The sequence below is a fragment of the Balearica regulorum genome, chromosome 5, assembly GCF_011004875.1.
Source record: "Balearica regulorum gibbericeps isolate bBalReg1 chromosome 5, bBalReg1.pri, whole genome shotgun sequence".
Lineage (NCBI taxonomy): Eukaryota > Metazoa > Chordata > Aves > Gruiformes > Gruidae > Balearica > Balearica regulorum.
The window spans coordinates 23573494-23592086 of record NC_046188.1 but is presented as its reverse complement, the minus strand read 5'-3'; the positions used below and the strand labels follow the sequence as shown (position 1 = coordinate 23592086).

At 39.7% G+C, this 18593-nt stretch overlaps 1 protein-coding gene across 9 annotated transcripts in view; it reads left to right on the top strand.

The window, feature by feature from the left end:
- NRXN3 (neurexin 3) overlaps positions 1-18593 on the top strand; it is a 1011514-nt gene that overhangs the window by 957513 nt on the left and 35408 nt on the right. For 5 of the 9 annotated variants that reach the window (XM_075753769.1, XM_075753775.1, XM_075753776.1 and 2 more), the window contains one exon: positions 15649-15724. In XM_075753769.1, coding sequence (XP_075609884.1) covers positions 15649-15724 — 76 coding nt within the window. Of the gene's footprint in view, positions 1-15648; positions 15734-18593 lie in introns of all 9 variants that reach the window. The other 4 variants (XM_075753770.1, XM_075753777.1, XM_075753773.1 and 1 more) reach the window with 1 other exon arrangement.

Genomic DNA, 18593 nt, shown 5'->3' with positions numbered 1-18593 from the left:
GATTTGGTTACTTTTGGACATGCATTCACATTTGAGAAGGCAAAACAAATTTAGAAATTATTAGGAAAAAAAAAACCCCAAACTGAAAATATCATTGTGCCACTGTGTAAATCTGTGTTGTGCTTTGCCTTCTGCATTGCACTCAGTTTCGGCCATCAGCTCTCAAAAAACGATCTATGACAACTAAAAAAGCTGCAGAAGAGATTAACAGGGATGATCAAGGATATGCAATGGTTTCCACATGAGGAGAGGTTAAAAAGGCTGGCGTACTTCAGGATGAAATACTGATAGCCAAACGGTGATAACAGAGGTTTCTCAAATCAAAATGGTGCAGAGAAATTGTGACTAGGGAATGACTGCTCACTGTTTCTCATGCAACAAAGATTGAGAAGTGAAATAAAGCAGCAGCAGGCTGAGATCAAACAGGAGGAAGTACTTTTACACAAAATGTGGAACTCATTGCCGTACGATATTGTAGGAAAAAAAATATAAATAGATTTTAAAAGCTAATATGCCAGTTTGTGGTAGAAAAGCCCATTAAGAACTATGAAATACAAAATCTATGCAGCATAAAGATGCAGGTATAACCACTTCCTAACTGATGCTTGCCACTCCAATTAACATATGTGAGAGAAAAGTACTTCTGCATGTTTCTCTTGTGTTTATCCTTTCTCTGTGAACAAGCATTAATAACTAGCTAATGCCAGAGGCAGGAATCAAGGCTTAGATAGAGTTTGAGCTAGCATGGCTACACTTATGCTCTGTTTTTACATGTTCTTAATGCACAGTCATTGTAAGTATATATTTGCATTTGAAGCACTTGCATCTGTGACTACTTATGGACGGATACCAGACATACCTTCAGGCATTTTAAAGAGGCTGAAAAAGGGAAAAATGAAATATGAGAAACATCACTAGATAAATCAAGAAGGAGGTAGAGAACCTCCAACTCTATAAAATGCATATTGCAGGAATTCCCTTCTAAATGGGAGGGCCTTTGTCTGTAAATTACATCAATATTTCATTAATTAAATTCATTTTTCTTTCTGTCTTCCTTTTGTTTTGTTTAATTAGGATATAGTCATTTACAGCCAAACCTCTGTTCAGCGGCTATAAAATATTCATTTCCAGTTGCAGCTTGATAATGAAACAGTATCCTGCAGCCCATTCGAACTGTTGCAAAGCAAGGCAAATCACCAAAGGGAAGGAAATAAATGCTTTTTAAAAAAAAAAAACAATGGACTTAAACATGCTCAGTGCAAACTGGTTTCAGGCAAAGGGAAACGCTGCCAGCTAAAAAGCAATTTATGTAATACATTGGCAAGGAGGTGGGAATCCAGTGAATAGAGCTTAATGATTTGACAGCTGTCGAGAGCTCCATGGTGTCAGATTGTAGCATTTGTTTCGATCATTTGCACATTGTGAGTAAGTGGGAGACATAGGTACACGGGATATCCTGGGACCAGCCAGGCAATTTGTTCCACTACCTGCGAGGTGCTGAGGTTCAAAGCCGCTTGGTATAGAGGTTACAGAGCATTTCTCTGCACCTGTTGGAAAAGCTGTGCTTTGAAGGCAAGGTTTGCTTTCTGACGAGATGAGTGCTGGTAGTCCACCGTGGCAGGGCTGTTTTTCTCAGAGTCGTTTGCCTTTGGTGATGAATGGCGTTAAGCTCTGCTGCTGTTCATTTCTGTAGATGTGCGCTGCAGGTTTTCTCCACTGATGAGGACAATTTGCAGGAAGTTCCTTTCCTTCTTATGCAGGAGTCCTGGTTTGTAGGACAGTGCAGTTATTTCCAGTACTTTATTTCATATCAGAAACATTAAAGACAGCGGAGGATTTCTTAGGTCCTTCCTACCTCAGCCCCACATACCAGTTTGTTACAGTTCGTATGGCAGTTCCATTTCAACCATGTGAGACTTTCTGCTCACAAAATTTAACAAATTGGATGCAATCACAGTATCCTCCTTCTGATGCTTTCCACAACACTCTCCTCCAGGTATTCTCAAAGCATCTTATAAACATTTCCTTCCAAGAGATACATGGGCATCTTCACCATCTTAAAAATGAAGCCATGGTGTGCTGGCAGGTTAACTGCTCTGTCAAGGGTCATTGCAAATCAATGGCAGAGGTGTCCTGATGCTCTGCTTTTCTGTGTAATTCCACAGTTGTGTAATACAGGATATTAGACTAGTTGAAAATAATGGTCCCTTCTGACCCTGAGATCTCTGAATCAAAAAAAAAAAAAACCAAACCCAAAACGAACCCATTGGCTGCAATCTATTTCTTGCAAATTCCTGATTTGAGTTATTGCAGTTATATGCCTACTAACAACTGCAGAGACCATTATGGGATTTTTTAAAAACTACTTTGCCACCTGAAGAGTTTCAGAGTAATACAGTGCTGTACTCCAAAGTTCTGTCAATGTCGCTGTGGTATCCCAGAGTGCAAAAATGCACATGCTTTGGTTTTACATGCTGCTGCCACTCAAAAGCCTGCTATGGATATAACTATGCCAACTTTTGTCAGCTTAGCTTGCAACGCTCAGAGGTGGTGCAACTCTGCTGGCAAAAACCCTTCTTCTGTCAGCATTCCTGGATCTAACGTGAGCAGCTCTGCCAACTTGGATATGCTGGCATGGCTGTAATGCCAGTAAGCTCTCTAGTGTGAGTAGGGCCTAGGTCTGAAAATTAAGTGGTAAAATGCCAGAAGACATTGCCTTTTGATGTCAGTGGCTCCTATGACTTGTTTCTGGATAGCACAGGTAAAGTTTCGATAATGATACCATAGAGGAAGGAATTTTAAGGAAAAGCTAACTTGTTTCCTCCCAGGAGGGACTAGAGACGTATCATGATCCCAAAGCTGTTGCTATAGCTGTTATAGCAAGGGAAAATCAAATTTTGTCTTAGAACAAGGATGGTCAGATTCTTTCTGCCAAAATGGATTCAACAAGAAGCCTATGTGCATACTTTTATCTGTCCGTGCAGGGACTAGGGTACTTTAGATATGGGGAAAAACACCTCTTGCTACATTTTGGCCCTGTCCTGATCAACCTGTCCAGTTTAATGCATTCGTAAGATTGAGGTTAAATTTTCTGTGGGCTAATACTTAGCTATCCATAGTCTGGAAGGACTGAGTATTTCTGTATATTACTAAAGGCTTTTAGTGGGCATTGCGTAAAATCAGGCATAGTTTATTTCGTGATTTCCACTGTTGTCAACACTATAATTACAATACATGAGAGAAAGACTTTCTCAGAGTGCTACCTTGAAATGCTAAGTGTCTTACTCAAATTCATTACGCAGAAGCTTCTTTTTGTTTCATACTTGTCATGAATTTCATGCTATCTTGCAATCTCTACCAGAGGTTATTGACGTCGGAAACATTACATTACAGCAAAGGCAGTTTTACTGACAGCGGAGGAAGTTTTCTCATGCATTTGGAGCTTCATGTCCTCTCCTTCTGACAGTGTTCTTTTGGGTATGTGTTTCCTAGGGTCTCCCAGCTTTGGCCATGGAAATCTGAAGGGCAAAGAGGAAAACCCTGTAGTACTTGATACTGTGATAGACAGAATTGCAGAGAAACAGAAAGCCTCTTCACTGGGTGTGGGTTGGATTTTTTTCCCCCCCTTTAAACAGGTAGAAGTATAGATGATCTCAGCATGTTCTCGATGGTGTTTAAAGCTGCCTGAATTCCTTTGTCTAGCTCTCTCACTCGGTAAGTGCATTCCAGCTGAGCATCTATTGGGCCATTAAAGCTAATTTTGTTCCTTTTTTCATTTTACACAAACACAAAAGATTGATTTGCCTTTACTACAGTTAATCAAACTCAATAGAGAGCTAAATAAATAAGCAAGGAAAATGGCCTTCGTATCCATCATGGAGAGCAAATGTTCTGATTAGGCAGGGGCTGCAGAGAAACCCAGCGGGGATAAGTGTTCACCATGTTTGTTGTGCATGGGAGTCTGCCTACCCAATGGCAGAATTTTCTTGCATGACAACCGTTTGCAGCTTGGACCACTTGATGTGACATTTAAGTGAAGTTCAGTTCAAATTTAATGGGATCCCAGGAGGCATTTGTTAAGTTCAGCAGCTCAGGAGGTTGAAGTTTACCTGGCTTCATCAATACTTGATGGACCAAGTATGTTTTTTAAGCTGATGGGTATATGTTTGATGGGACTATTTTGTAGATCTCTTTCCTTGTTTAAGTTAGGGTTAGAGAAGAATGGACAAACTTCTGGCTTTAATTTTCCTAAATTTTCCCCCATGATTCCCAGTGGTGGTGGGACTCATTTGGGTTGGTTGTTTATTTTTTTGTTGCCTGGTTTTTGCTAACATGTGGTGTGAAGTCAGTTCCTTGTGCTCCCAGTAAAGTCGTTAGTCTATTCACATTTCAAAAGGAAAGAAAAAATGTTAACGATAGAAAAGCATAATTTTCAAGCATCAGATATTTGGTTGGGCTATTCCTGGATGGAATAATGTCTAGAACTGGTTAACTTCATTTTTATTAGATTTGACCTTGATATTGTTAGTATGTTAGTATGTTAGTAAGTTAATTGTAATTGTAATATATACCTTTTCTTGTGCATACAGATGTTTCTGTACTAGCTGCTGACAATCATTTATATTCTATATTAAGAGAGGAAGTATGGACTTGTGGTTAAGAGGCTGTCACTGTTCCTAGGAAATCTGTGTTCTACCACAGCCACCTTTGTAACCTTCTTTGTGTTTATGAACATTCTTATTGCATATAGACTAAGACTATTTATGGTCTTTTTTATCAGGTATGTTGTATATATACTTATATATGGGTATTTAGCGGCTCTATTCCTTTGTTAAGTGCTCTGTCTGTATAACAGCATTCAGGGAGCATTTCTAGGTGCTGGTATGTACCTAGTGGGCCTGGGATTATTCTGCGTTTATTTATTCTGCATTATATTTATTCTGCATTTAAAAGTGTGTGGCAACCCCCTTCCCCCTGTGAGCTAATGTGTGAATCCTTTGAGTAACAGTATTTAAATGCCATTTTCTAAGTGTGTGTTAATGTTTGGAGAGAACGAGTAAAATTTGTCTGGAAAGAGTAGTCTAGTGCATTAATGCAAATATTCAAAGATAGTTGTTTATCTTATTGGACTCAGAGGTACTTACAATAATTGTAGAAGTTGTTTTAAAGCACATTTATTCAGAGTTATTATGTTTATTGTTACTTCATGAATAACATACTCTGTCACATTAGATTTTAAGTGCCACGGTTTGGACCATAGAACAGGGTATTTTCTCCTTTATGAATTTTACCGTTGCATACACCAACATTTTGCGGCCTACTTAATAATGAGCAGCAGAAATTAAGAGAGAAGCAGGGGAGGAGGCAAAGGACTCCCCAATTTAAAACAAATGACGGTGATTACCGTGCCCCCACCCCCCCCCCCCCGCACGGTTGGCTTACTGATTGCTTCCCATTTGATGCTGAGAGGGATGCTGGGAGGGATGCTGTGGGCCAGCGTGGTGCTTTGGTACAGGCAGGGCACAGCGACTGCTCCTCCACCATTGTTTGCTGGGCTGGGCTTTTGCAGATCGGGTGCAACCTATGAGGCCGTACTGTCACTTGCCATCAGTGATAAATACGTGAACGTGCTCAGGTTTTCTCCAGGGAAAGATGTCTGCTGGGAGAATGTCTCCCATATCTCTAATTTCTCGTTAAGCTTCATTTGTAAGAGATGATGAGATCCCAGCACTAGGTACTACATCAATAGGAGTACTGCTTTAAAAATAGAAACAAGACTTATGTGGTTTTATTAATGAGCACATAAATAGAAATGCCAGTTAAATTGCATATGTGACTGCCTCTTTGCTACACAGTAACCTTACTTTACAGATTTTTAGAGGGAGTGCAACACGGCATGCAGATTTTGGGGCTTAAGAGATTGTCATTAAGGCTAGTGTGCTGTACTTAGTTATTTATTTCTTGCTCAGAGTGATCCAATCAATAACAGAACAAAATCAAATACAACTCCCTCACCTCCGAGGAAGAAAAGACAAGCTAAATAAAGATGTCCAGGAGAAAATGCCAGCAAACGACATATTGATTTCCAGCAAAGGAGCAAAGTATAAATGAAAAATATTCTTCTGACACAGTTATTAAGTGCAAGCTAGCACGCAAAGAAAACCCATTTACTCTTACTAGAGGCTGAGTCTTCAAAGGGCAGCTGATTCATCTCAGATCATTTGAGTCTCTAACTTTCTGAAACATAGGCTTCCCTTTACTAAATATAAAGGATTTTTCTGTACTTAGGCTTTGCTTTGAGATTGTAAAATGTTTGCTAAAATTCTGATTGTATGCCAAGTAAGCAGAGAAGTTGTTTTCTCCCCATTTTATAGCAGTATAAACAGAAGCATGAGGAAAGGAGGCAATTTTCCTGATGTCAGACAGTGAATTTATGACAATATCAGGAATATAAAATCAAACAACACGAGGGCTCTGATTCAATGTCCTTGACAGTTTGGACTGGGGCAATTTAAGAAGTTACTGCTCCCCGGCATTCTGCCCTGCCCTTCTGCTGGTGAAGTAGACAACGTGTTTTTTCTGCAGCAAGTGTAGTTCACAGCCCAGCATATTAATAAAATTATTTCTGTGGCAGTTTAAGTTAATACATCAGACTGTGTGCATCAGGGACTAGGGTCCACACCAGCAGGGTGCTAAATTCTGGCAATAGGCTGGCTTTTTCCTACGTACCTCTGAGAATCTTTATTCAGCTTTTGCTTCTTGCATCCTGCTTTAGGCAGATGCTGAGGAGAGGGGTGAGTTGGAGCCTGTGCTGCCCAGCGTGTTCGGCTGGTCGTTGGTTCTTCTGAGGGCGATCACGGCACAGAGGAGACCACTCTGAAACTATTGTCAGAGCATTTCCTAAAAGAAATGTCTTCCATTTGAAGACTCTTGGACAAGCATTGCAAAACAACACTGTGTGAATTTTTATGATTTTCGGAAAGTCAGACCCCGGAGTGGTTCCTGAATTTAAGCATTTTTGTCCTTCCAGCAGCTCTCACTGATTTCAGGGTGGGAGTTGTTGTGGGTTCAGCTGTAATGGTTTGGGTTTTTGTGATTAAGCTACTTAGTTAATGTAGTTAACAGCAGTACACCTAGTATACCTTTCTTCTGGAGTTCTCACCTACATTACCACCATCTGCATAATCAGGGTTATGCTTAGAACAGAGGACTGATTGTTTGTGTTTCAACTGACAGGTTTGTTTCAATGAAAAATAAAAATATAACAGGGAAGGGGAACAAGCTGTATGAAATGATGAAAAGAGCACTCGGTATGAAAATTCTTCCTGTGTGTTTATTCTAAGAGGGACTATACTCAGATAATGACTTCAGTGTATAGACACACAATTTTCATCTTCAAAGTACTTCTTTGGAAGCAGGCAAATGCATGTGGAAAGGAGCAATAGGTTGAAGGGGGAGGGGGGAAGAGTCTCCTCTCATGCCAAAGCTGTATCTTTTGTGTTTAAGCCAAGAAATTATATTTTACAGTCCAGTTCAAAACTCTTGCAAATCTTGAGGGTTACACTGAATAGTTTGGAAAAGACTCTCCAGTTGATCCTTTACCACATCAAGACGAAAGGAACACTGTTTTATTGAGAACGGAAAGAAACAGAAAAGCAAGTGACTCTGTGTGCATATGTAATCAATAAACAACCAATCTGGATTCCTGGAAATGAAGTTTTTGTTTATTTATTTAGCTCCTAAATAGTATGTAATTTCTTCAGGCCAAGAAATAAATTGAAAGGATTTAGAAGGATTTGCTTATCAGCAGAACACCACGTAGCATTACATTCCTTCTGCTTTTGGGAAGGTACATTGAAGTTGGGTTAAGCTGCTGTGGTTCAATACTTCTCTTTCCCCTGTCAGGGTGCCTTGAACAACAGACAGATTAATCCTCCCCACTTCCCTTTCTCCCCTCTTTGCCCTCCCTACTCTTTCTCTCTCTTTGCTCTCCCTTCTCTTTCTCTGCTCACAGCCCTCCCAACATCATCACCCTTCCCACTGCCAGCAGACAGAGACAAAATGCAGAAACAATTTTTCCCCATTGTCTTTGCACAGCTTAGGGACAGAACAAAGTCTGTGAAATTTGGCATCAAACCTGGTCAAGAAGAGTCAGACTTTACAGTCTTAATGAACTATTGATTCTATTGAGACAGGCTTTCAGTTTTCAAAGCACTAATTCAACTTTCAAGGCTCTTTTTAAACATGACTGCCCATGACTCTGGATTGACACACAATTGGGGGGATTATTTTTTGCTTTCTCTTACTTAACTGGCTAGTTACTTGATCTCTTGTCTGCTGTAGTAATGGACAAATGGCTGATTTTGTTAAGGGGTAGCTCTCTCATGATCCCTACTTAATGATATAATTTGTCAGCAAATCAGCTTTTGTGTCCAGCTGGGAATACACAGCCAGGAAATGCACTTTTGCTGGGCTGCTGTTGAAGGGTACATGCCTGCTGGTGACCTACCAGCTCCTGGCCAGTCAGGGTCCTGGGAACCTAAGGATGGATTTGTTCCCGTGGTCTGAACAGGTCTACAGCAACAATATCTCCTTGCTCTGAGTACAACTAGCTGAAAGACTGTGCTGGGTAGCTTTACCGCCTGCTTTGGAATGACAGAGAGAAATGCATAATGATGTGTTTATATTACATAGTGATGGAGAGGATGCAAATACTGGATTGATTTAGAATGAATTAGATTGGACTGAAGATAGATGAGGTGAGTTCTTCCCCAGTAATGATATTCATACCTGAATGGCTTGGGCAACTGCCTAGTATCAGTGCTGGTGGTCTCTGGTATTTCCTTAGGGAGTCTTCTCCACAGTTAATAAAGATCGCTATTGAGATTTTTGTTGCTGAAAGTAATCCTAAATTTTTTTTTGGCTTAATTTTATCCACTGCTTTTTTGAAGTACTCTAAATAGTTCATCTTCCTTCCAGATGTTTATTACACCCTTTTGATACCTGTAGACATTTATCATAACTTTAGTCCTCGTTAAGTCAAGCTCTGATGTTTAGTTTTGCTAAGCCTGTCTCATTCGTACGTCTCTCCGGTTCTTTCATCTTTTCAGTGGCTCTTCTCTGAATTGCTTCCAATTGCTCTAAATCTTTTGGCATTGAATTGTCCAAAACTAAATGTAATGAGCTATGCTCTCCTGCTGTAAATTGTTGTAGCTCGGTAGAAATCAATGCCAATTTAAACCAATGGAGGATTTGGCCCTCTTGTTTTCGTTTTCTCCTCACATGAGCTATATGGGAAAAAGATTGTTAGTTTCATGTTCTTTGAAGAATTGCCTCTGCAGAGGCAGGCACAACCTCAGCACCGGTGTGTGGGAGTGCAAAGAGCCTGCACATCTTTGTGGCTTTGTCTGTACTGTGATAAGAAAATACATGTGCTATCCAGTGCTAATGAGTTGGAGAGGATTAATACCCTTTAACCACTGATAGTAGATCTTGGACTGTCCTTAAAAGTTTATACAGTCCCAAACTGCAGCTTCTTTTATAATATCTCATTATGATTTTAGGAACATTTCTAATATTTTCCCATTTGTATGCAGATTGTTTCTATCTGTGTGTAGAAGCTTGAATTTGTCCAGGCTGAGTCTCTTGGGTCTGCTATACTGTAATGAACTCTAGGGTATTTTGCAAATAAAGATTAAATAGAAAGTGAGAAACAAATATAAGGTGTAGAAAGGGCAGATGAAGGATTCCCATTTAATTCGAGTAGTGTGAACGGAATACAAGTTCTTTAAAAAGCCCAGTTATCAAAGTACAAAAGGGTGACGTGTTCAAGCTAGAAATAACACCTAATGAGATAGACACTTCCTCTGCTATCTTCTTTTGGCAGGGCAGCAAATGCCTTGACCCCATGCTTTGCCAAGAAATGTCTTGGTTTCTGGAAGATAGAGCACCATCACTAACATTTTGCCATTCAGGGGGAGCATTTGTACTGTGTGCTGTTATGCATAGAAGACAGTACATTGCCCATATTCCATAATAAATTTGAGATATTTAGAAAATACAGCAGTGTTGGGAGCAGCAGAGGGAGTCCAGTGGTCAGATTTAAGAAAAGCTGTTGAATTTCAGCTCTGTACATTTTAGGTGCAAAAGACAAATGCACCGCTCAGATTAGTGCAAGTGTATTTCCCCACTCTTGGGAAGATATTTGTGCCTGGCATTTCATGGTGGTCGTATCTCAAGAAGGATTATAAATTGTGGTTCCTTGGTGGTAAAGAGATTTACACTTCTCTTGCAACAAAGCATTAAGTGTTGCTTTTCAAATAATGGTGTTGAATTGGAAGTAATATGTACAGTGTGCAAAGGAGTTTCAAGCAAAAGGCAAGTAGGAAAATTGAATCTTACTTTACCGAGTGAAGCAAGTATGTACTTCCGGAGAAATTTGTCTGCAGTGTTTGAATTTATGGGTCTTTGTCTTTTCTCTCCTACTAGAAGTGAGAACTCCATCATTCTTGGGTGTGTTATTTATAATTTCATAAAACTGTTCTGTGACAGGACTTATTTTACCCAACATGCCTAATCTTTCTCAAATAATGGTGCACCCAAAGAGCAAGGTGTCAAAAAAACCTTTGCAGTTGGGGAAAGGAAGATTCAGCACCTGCCATTTTTGTGTAGAACAAAGGAGCAAAGGTTGTGGATCTAACGCATAAATTAGGGCTATGGGCACTTAGAAGGATTGGACGGGAATGGAGTCATCTTGAGCAGGTCTTGCTACGCCATCCCAACTTTCCTTGCGCATCCCACACCAGTACTTACAGTGTAATCAACAAAGACATAGAACCATCAGTGTGGTGAGATTGAAGAGGCCCTTAGAGTGAATAATTAGGAGGAGGTGATTACAGAACTAATAATTCATGGAAAGGAATGGGGAGCCAATTCAGTGAAATTGAAAGAATTTGAAGGTAAATATGCCCATAAATCCTCCAGGGTGGACTCAGAGTTTAGCACTTTCTCCTACCCCAGTTTTATTCCAAGGCAATTTCATTAAACACTAGAGAGAGGGAGAGAAAAAATAATAATATAAATGCCATAAAAAATCTTTCAGAGGAAGGAATAAAAAGGGTTCCTGCCAGAGAGAGGTTTTATTGAAAGTTATTATAATACCTATCTTTAGTTTTATGGCCTTTAATACAGGGCCAAGTAATTTCAAAGCTGGAATTCTTTAAAAATGAAATACATATTTTAAAATAGTATAGTATGAATTATTATTTTTAATATAGAATTTAGCTAATATATGGAATGGAGAAATATTTTCTCTCTCATGTTTTTTCCAATGAAAACACAAATATTGTTGCCATTATAGCATATGGGGAAGTTTCATTACTATCATGTTGCCTGAACATAAGAATGTTTAGCATTTACCATCTCCAGAACACTGGACAGACACTAAGGAATTATTCCATTTACCTCCCCTGGGGCCAATGGGTGAGTATAATCAGCCCCATTTCAAAACTAGGGAAAGAGGACCAGAAATTAAATAGCTAGTTTTGCTTACTGCCTCACAGTGAGCTGTTTCTGATGAGAAGAAATGGTGTTGGTGGAGAGATTTCTGGGGTCACTGCTCACTAGCCTCTCCTGTCTTGTGAAAGCAGTAAGTTTAATAATCACCTACTGAAAATTCTGAGCTCCAGGAAGGTTTTGAGAGGTACAGATTCCAGGTACAAGAAGTTATGGTCTTCTGGAGGTTTCCTCGACTCTGTTTCTGTGGCCAGAAATTTGCTGCTGTTTCGCACTGAAATAGCTTTATTCCTCTGGGATGATTCAGATGGTATCTGGGCGGAAGCTGCGTGGAAAACCAGTATGTGATGGGACTAGAAAAATCAGTTAGTGATGAATTGTGATGGAAAGTACCGAGATTAAAAATACAAGATAGGAAATGGCAAGACAGATTAGTGTACTTATCTTTTCTGTGGTTTCTAGAGATCTCATTAATGACCTTGACTTAAATCTAACACCACTTCTGGAGGTTTTTCTCTTTTTCTAACCCTCATTTTTATACATATAAAGTCAGGAGCATGGGACAAACAGCAATCACAGAGAAAGAAAAACTGGAGTGTCAGGGGAAATAGCTTGCAGTGGAGATGGGGAGAACAGGACAGAGATTAGTTGATAGAATCAGGTGTGGAACCAGTCATGAAAAAGTGCCGATACAGGTCGGAGATGGCAGGGTTGGTGAGTATCGCACATCATATATTTGCATTTTTTCCGAGTCTGACTGTGCCCTTCTCCGTTCAGAACCAACACGATTTTATAGCAGGAAGTCTGGAACACGTATCTGTGAGGGCAGCGTATGTGTGTTGCCTGTGCTGTCCTTAAGCTGCTTATTAAGTGGGAAATTGATCAAGACAATGAACAAGGGCCAGGCTTCATGACTTTTCAGCTCCTGCTCAGAACTCATCTTGGCTTCAAAATTCTTCATCCCCTGATGTTCAGGTTCTGTGACATACAAGAGTGGCTGGGAGGCCACAGAGGTTCACCGTTCCCTGCACCCTGCTGCTGGCCCTGACCATACGTGGGGCCTCAGGGAGAGAGTCCTGAACAGAGCAGTGCAAATAGTGACGCTGCTTTGGTCTTCAGTGTCTGTGGCACGGGGACTTCCTAAGCTAGGTGTGGGGTATTTAATAACTCTGGATGGATGTTTTAACCCTTAATTTGGCCAATCATTTCTAAAATGCATCTAAACCTTTATTACCTACCAGTATCCTGTTGTGAGGTGTTTCCCAGTTTAAAAAAAAAAAAAAAACAAAAAACACCATGGTGTAAATAAGTATCACCTGCTTTTTTCTGAGCATGCTACTTTCCTGGTTTCATATGATGCCCCTAATAAGCAAGAGGGGAAAAAAAAGAGTTATAAAGGAACTCCTGATTCTTTACAAATACAGAATCAGGTTGTCAATTCAGTTGGATCTGATTCCAAGTTAATGTTGCATGAAGCCCTTGGATATAAGCAAGTGGGTAAGTGGATAGGAATAGCAGTTGATAAATGACAACCATACATTGTTATAATTTTTATGTTTATTTCCTACTGAAGCAAATCATCACTATTCTTCTATGAGGACCTACATGTGAATTGTCATATCTTCAACTAAGAGCATAATCCACATGCTCTAAATTCAACCTGGAATTGAAAACCAATTGCCAGGGTCTTAGAACTGTCAGAGCAAGGTCTTCTAGTAGTGATGGATAATTTATTCTTTATTCACAGTGCTATCCTTAGCACTCTTTTACAAGTGTTTTAGACAACTGTAATGTAAATCTCCAGTTTCACTAGCTACATTTCGCCTGCTTAAAAAATTTCTTGCAGTACAGTTTTGTTGACTTGTGCTAAATTACTTTACAGCCGTGCAATTAAAAACTAATGTCTTTCTACCAAGGGACAGCTGCATTTCACTGTTGGAGGATGTGATCACTGTTTGTAGAAGTTATAAAGTGATTTGGTGTCCTTTGGGATAAATAATGCTTTATAAAATATATGTGACGGGACCAGAAGAATTATAGAAAGTAAATTTATATTTTGTGCATTCCTCCTTTCTTGACGTCTCACTAAACAGATGAACTTTTAAAGCCATTTTGTTTTAAGAGAGTAGTGAGCAGGATTTCAACAATGTTCTTCCATTTTCTATGACTGAAAGAAGATGCTAAAAAAATGACCTTTGTATATAAGGCAGGAAATTGCTTTGTACATGTTACCCTCAGTTCCTTTTAATCTTCCCTCCCCATTGAGGCAAGATTATGAAAGCATTCAGTGAAAGTATTTAAGCATGACACTACTGCAGGATTACATCCTACAAAACATTGCCAAATGGCAATGCCAGGGTAAGACTAAGTAGCATGTACGATAGGGATTCCCTTACTTCATGGCTGTGTTTTTACAGATACTCTATTTTTATAATTTTTATTTACAGCCGACCGATCCTATTTTTCTTTCTTGGCTCACTCTAAGCCACTGAAATAAAGAATGAAGGAATGTCAGGTTCAATCTCATCTTTCTGACTGACTGCTCGGTTCTGTGTTTTTTCCTTAGCTCAAATAGAAACATACAGGGGGAGTGCAAGGAACCTCTGGCAGTGGACAGAGGGACTGGCTAGTGTTAGGACCACCAGAGTCTAAAGGAAGGGCTGAGACCTCAGAACACTTACGCAAAGAGAAGAGGGAACATGCGGCATGTTGGAGACAGCCATAGAAGACATAGGAATGTAAGGGACACCGTAGTTAAAGCTGGAGAGTCTTTTTCAGGAATAAGGAATTAGAAGGCTTGCCATGGTGTGAGATTCCCGGGAATATTCACCTGGAGTACTACAGTATAGCATACTGAAGTGCAGCCTCCCTGCTCCTGAGGAGCTGAGATTTCAACAATGCTTTCTGCCTGGTGAGGAGCATTTTAGTTGTTTTGTTTTGGGAGTCATCCCACTGATCCTGCTGCTCAGCAGAATAGGCAGCTCTCTGCGAGAAGTTGTTAAGGGAGACAATTTCAGCAGAAGCTATGGTTTGAGCTGATGCTGCTGAGCTGGGATGATTTTGTACTGTGTGCAGGAATGTTACAACCTGTGTCCAGAGGCTGCCACACACTCTCCCTAATGGTCTGCATTACTAATTCAACTAATTGCAGCAATTACAGGCAGGAGATGCTGCTGGGAAGAGACGCCAGTACACTTCTAACATGCTGCAGTACACGCTGCTCATTAATTAGACCAGCAGGAAAAAAAAAAAAAAAGAAAGAAAAAATCACCAGCTGGAAATGCAAAGGAATGTGCTGAAATCTGTAAGGGCCATGGTCAAAGTTTGGTTTAAGCCTTTCAGAACCAGACTTTCCAGCCTGTCAGCCCAGTCACAGCAATGTCACTGTTCACTTGGCAAGCAAGCTGGTGAAGTTGCATGTTGGGCTTACCTGCCACATGCAACAGTTCTTCATAGTGCAACAAATAGGTCGCACAGGTATTTACTATCTGGGTAAATAGAAAGGATTCCCAGCCCAAGAGGTGCATTAACAGAGCAGGAATTACCTCTGCCTGAGTGATGCATCTAGAAACACAGCAAAGAGTACTGCTAGCTGCCTGGGTGATATATATCATCTGGGTCTTTCTTGTATGCTTTTCTTTGCAGAAAGTACGTTCAGCCTGAACACACCTCCCCTGTTCAGTCTCTCAGTAGGTGCCTTCTGGCTCGCCCTATGTGGTGTTGGTATTTATTGAGGAGCCCAGCGTGTTCCAACCAGACACATCTACTTTGGCTGTTGGAGGACAGTTTACCAGCCAAGCAGGTGTCATAGCCCGCTGTACTTACTGTGTACAGTGCAATCCACCTGCTAGCCTAAACAGCCCGGCAGGCACACCTCACCTCTGCACACCTGAAATACTCAGCAGCCCAGGATAAGCGCTATGCCTCTGACAGGGGAATCCAGCTCCATGGAGGGCACATTCACACTGGCATACCTGGAATGCTTGGTACAAGTTAAATATTTTAAAAGTTACTATTCTGAAACATTTTTTTTCCTAGGATACTTAGCTGCCTCTGTAACAGCCTCTTGACTTGCAAGTACCTTATATTTTTTTCTTTGTTCTTTTTCCTTCATTCCTTTCTTTCACATGCCAGACAACAGATGACATTGTTTCATCAGCTGAATGTTCCAGTGATGATGAAGATTTCATTGACTGTGAGCCCAGTACAGGTAAGTCAGGTCAGTCTTGTTTTGCTTGCTTTCTGATTTCATTTGCAAAAAACAATGCATACATATATTTATATGTGTGTGAATGTATACATATATAATTATATATGTATATATGTGTGTGTATATGTGTGTGTATATATATATACACACTTATGTATATATACACTGTATATAAAATAAAATTTATACAGCCAAGCATCAGATCCCATGGACTTGGCAACAGCAAAATATGTAGTCACTATTTGGTTTATATAAAGTTGTTTGCATGGAAAGCCAAACTTCCTGAAAGTGATCCCAGCTCATTCATAGTTCACATGTTTGTAGCAGTTACTTCACTGACACAGCGGGAAAGCAAAAATATCAATGATGTGGCATGTGACAAATAACGGGGAAGGTGACTATTTGAAAAAGAGAAGAAAAACAAAAGTGGAGCAATAATGGGTCATTAGCATTGTTTAATCTTTGTTAATTGCTCTGAAGACGGACTGTAAAAGGATACATTTGTCCATGGGATTTTGAGTACAGTTAACATGGTAATGTATTTATACTAATTTTGTTTCCTGTGAGCTCAAAGAAATTGGGGAGCACTAAAACATAGTACTAACATAACAAAATTAGTAGTAATTCTTGCCCTGTTATCTGCAGTGATGCTTCAAAATGTATCCATTAAAGAGTCAGAAGAACTGGCCATGTGGAACTGACTCAACTTCTCCCTTTCAGATACATTTTGATAAATTGATGGCTTTTCTTTCTGGTGAGATATATGATGTGATATCCGGCAGGCAGTTGCAGTCTATTTTATTTCTTACAGGCTTTTTCAAGTCTTCTTTTTTGAGGCTTGCCATGAGTTAAGCATTTCTATAATAGAGAACAGACATCATCGAATTTCTGTGTACATTTAAAAGAAAAAGAGAGAGTTTGGTTAGAATATTTTTTCCTTAAAAGTGAAACATATAAATAGTAGGGGGGGGGGTGTTGTTTGGTTTGGTTTGATTTTGCTTTGGTTTATTTGGGGTGATTTTTTTTTTCTTTAAAAAAATCCCCAGAAAGCGTTATAAATGTTCTGTTTCTAGTTTCCTGAAGCCATTTGATTAATACAATAATAACATTAAAATTCATCCAAGGCTAGTGCTTTCATATTTCTTTTCAATTCATCATGCTGTGCCTGCATATTTTGGTAGAACTTGGACCTGCAGTAACCTTAGATTGGCATTGCCTTGTAGCTGGGAACTTCCACTCATACTCTTGACTTCCCTGTGATGGCAGGGAAGGCGGTGACACGATGACTGATGCTAACAGATAGCTCTGCCCGCTCCCATCTCTTTTTTCACAGATCTGTATGAGTTTTTCAACTCCCCCCAGCAGAAAAGCAGTCTGAATAATACTAGATTGTGAAGCATAAACAGTGTGGGTACTGGGATTTTAAATAAAGGTAGTAATGAAATGCCAGCACAGTGATTATCATGAAAGTGAGGCATGAGATATAGGACCATGCTAAAAGGACTAATGTACCACAACTGATATGCAAGTGAATGGATAGGAATCGTTTCATTACAGCTTCATAACATTTCAAGACTTCTTTTTTTTTATTATTCTGATTGCCAAGTATTTCATTTAAAGGAGGAAACGAGATCTTTATCAGACTCCTCCTCTTGTATATTATTGTCATTTATATTTCAATGTAGAAATGATGATTACTTCAATGGCTATAAATTGTAATAGCAATGTTTTCAGCTTGTGCTGCCGGTGGAATAATCAAAGTTTGAGGAGAAATTTGGTAAAACAGATTGTTTAGCATGAAATTTCAGAGTGCTTTAGAGCAACATTTCCAGACTCTAAAAATATCTCTCTCCTGACACAGTTAGAAATCTAATGCTATAAACAGGTACAAACTGGATTTGTAAAAATGACTTGCTTTTGAAAATCCTGCTAAGCATTACAGTTGACCGCTATAAGTGCCTACAGACATTTGAATATCTGCTGTGTAAAATAATATGATTTGGTGAAAATCCGCTGAAGGTACTCTCCTAAATTACTAGACATTCTTGATAATTTCACCCAGTATCTTTTATTGCATCCTACTCCTCCTCCATAGGATGGTTGCCTGCATTAGCCACTGAAATCTGAATCTTTTCTTGGGAATTACTGTGGCATTGAAAATAAAAGTTAGCCTGATTATACGCAAAAAAAGTCTCCCAGATGGTCCTGGCTGATGAAATTTACCTTCCAGATTTTTAGGTTTCCTGCTCTCAGAGGCACTGGTGTACAAACTTGCCAGAAGGAGGAGTGATATGCAGATCCTTTTTGCCTCCAAAAGTGTAAACTTAGCTCTTTCCATCATAATAAGAAGGAAAAGTAGCAGGTTTATGGTTCTCCTCTTTTAGGTTTCTTTATCTATCTTATTCTCTCCATTCCCAGTGCATCCAGGGAAGGTAGAACAGTGTCTGCGATACAGCCAGTATCAAAGCACTCACACAGCCCGTTCTGCTCTGGAGCGCTAAAGCAATCTGAGATGGCTTATCAAAATCCAGTGGTGCTGGCTTGGCTGAGCAGATATGTTTGCCTTTACACTTCAACAGCCAAGTCAGGATTGTGGCCATATGCCAAGAGCTGGTAGTAAATGTATATATACATTGTGGAAAGAAAAGAGCCAGATTATCTTGCTTGTATTTTCTAGTGTGTGGGTTTGGATTTATTTTTTTTTTTAATTTTATTTTATTTTATTTTAATTGGGCCCATTTGAAGTTGTTTCATCTTGTTCTGTTGACAGGTCAGTGTACTTTATGCTGCCTTCTGGCTTGCCTGATCGCTTTTGCAGCAAATTGAAAATTAAATGACCTAACCTAGCACAGTCCCCTTTTCGTTGCTC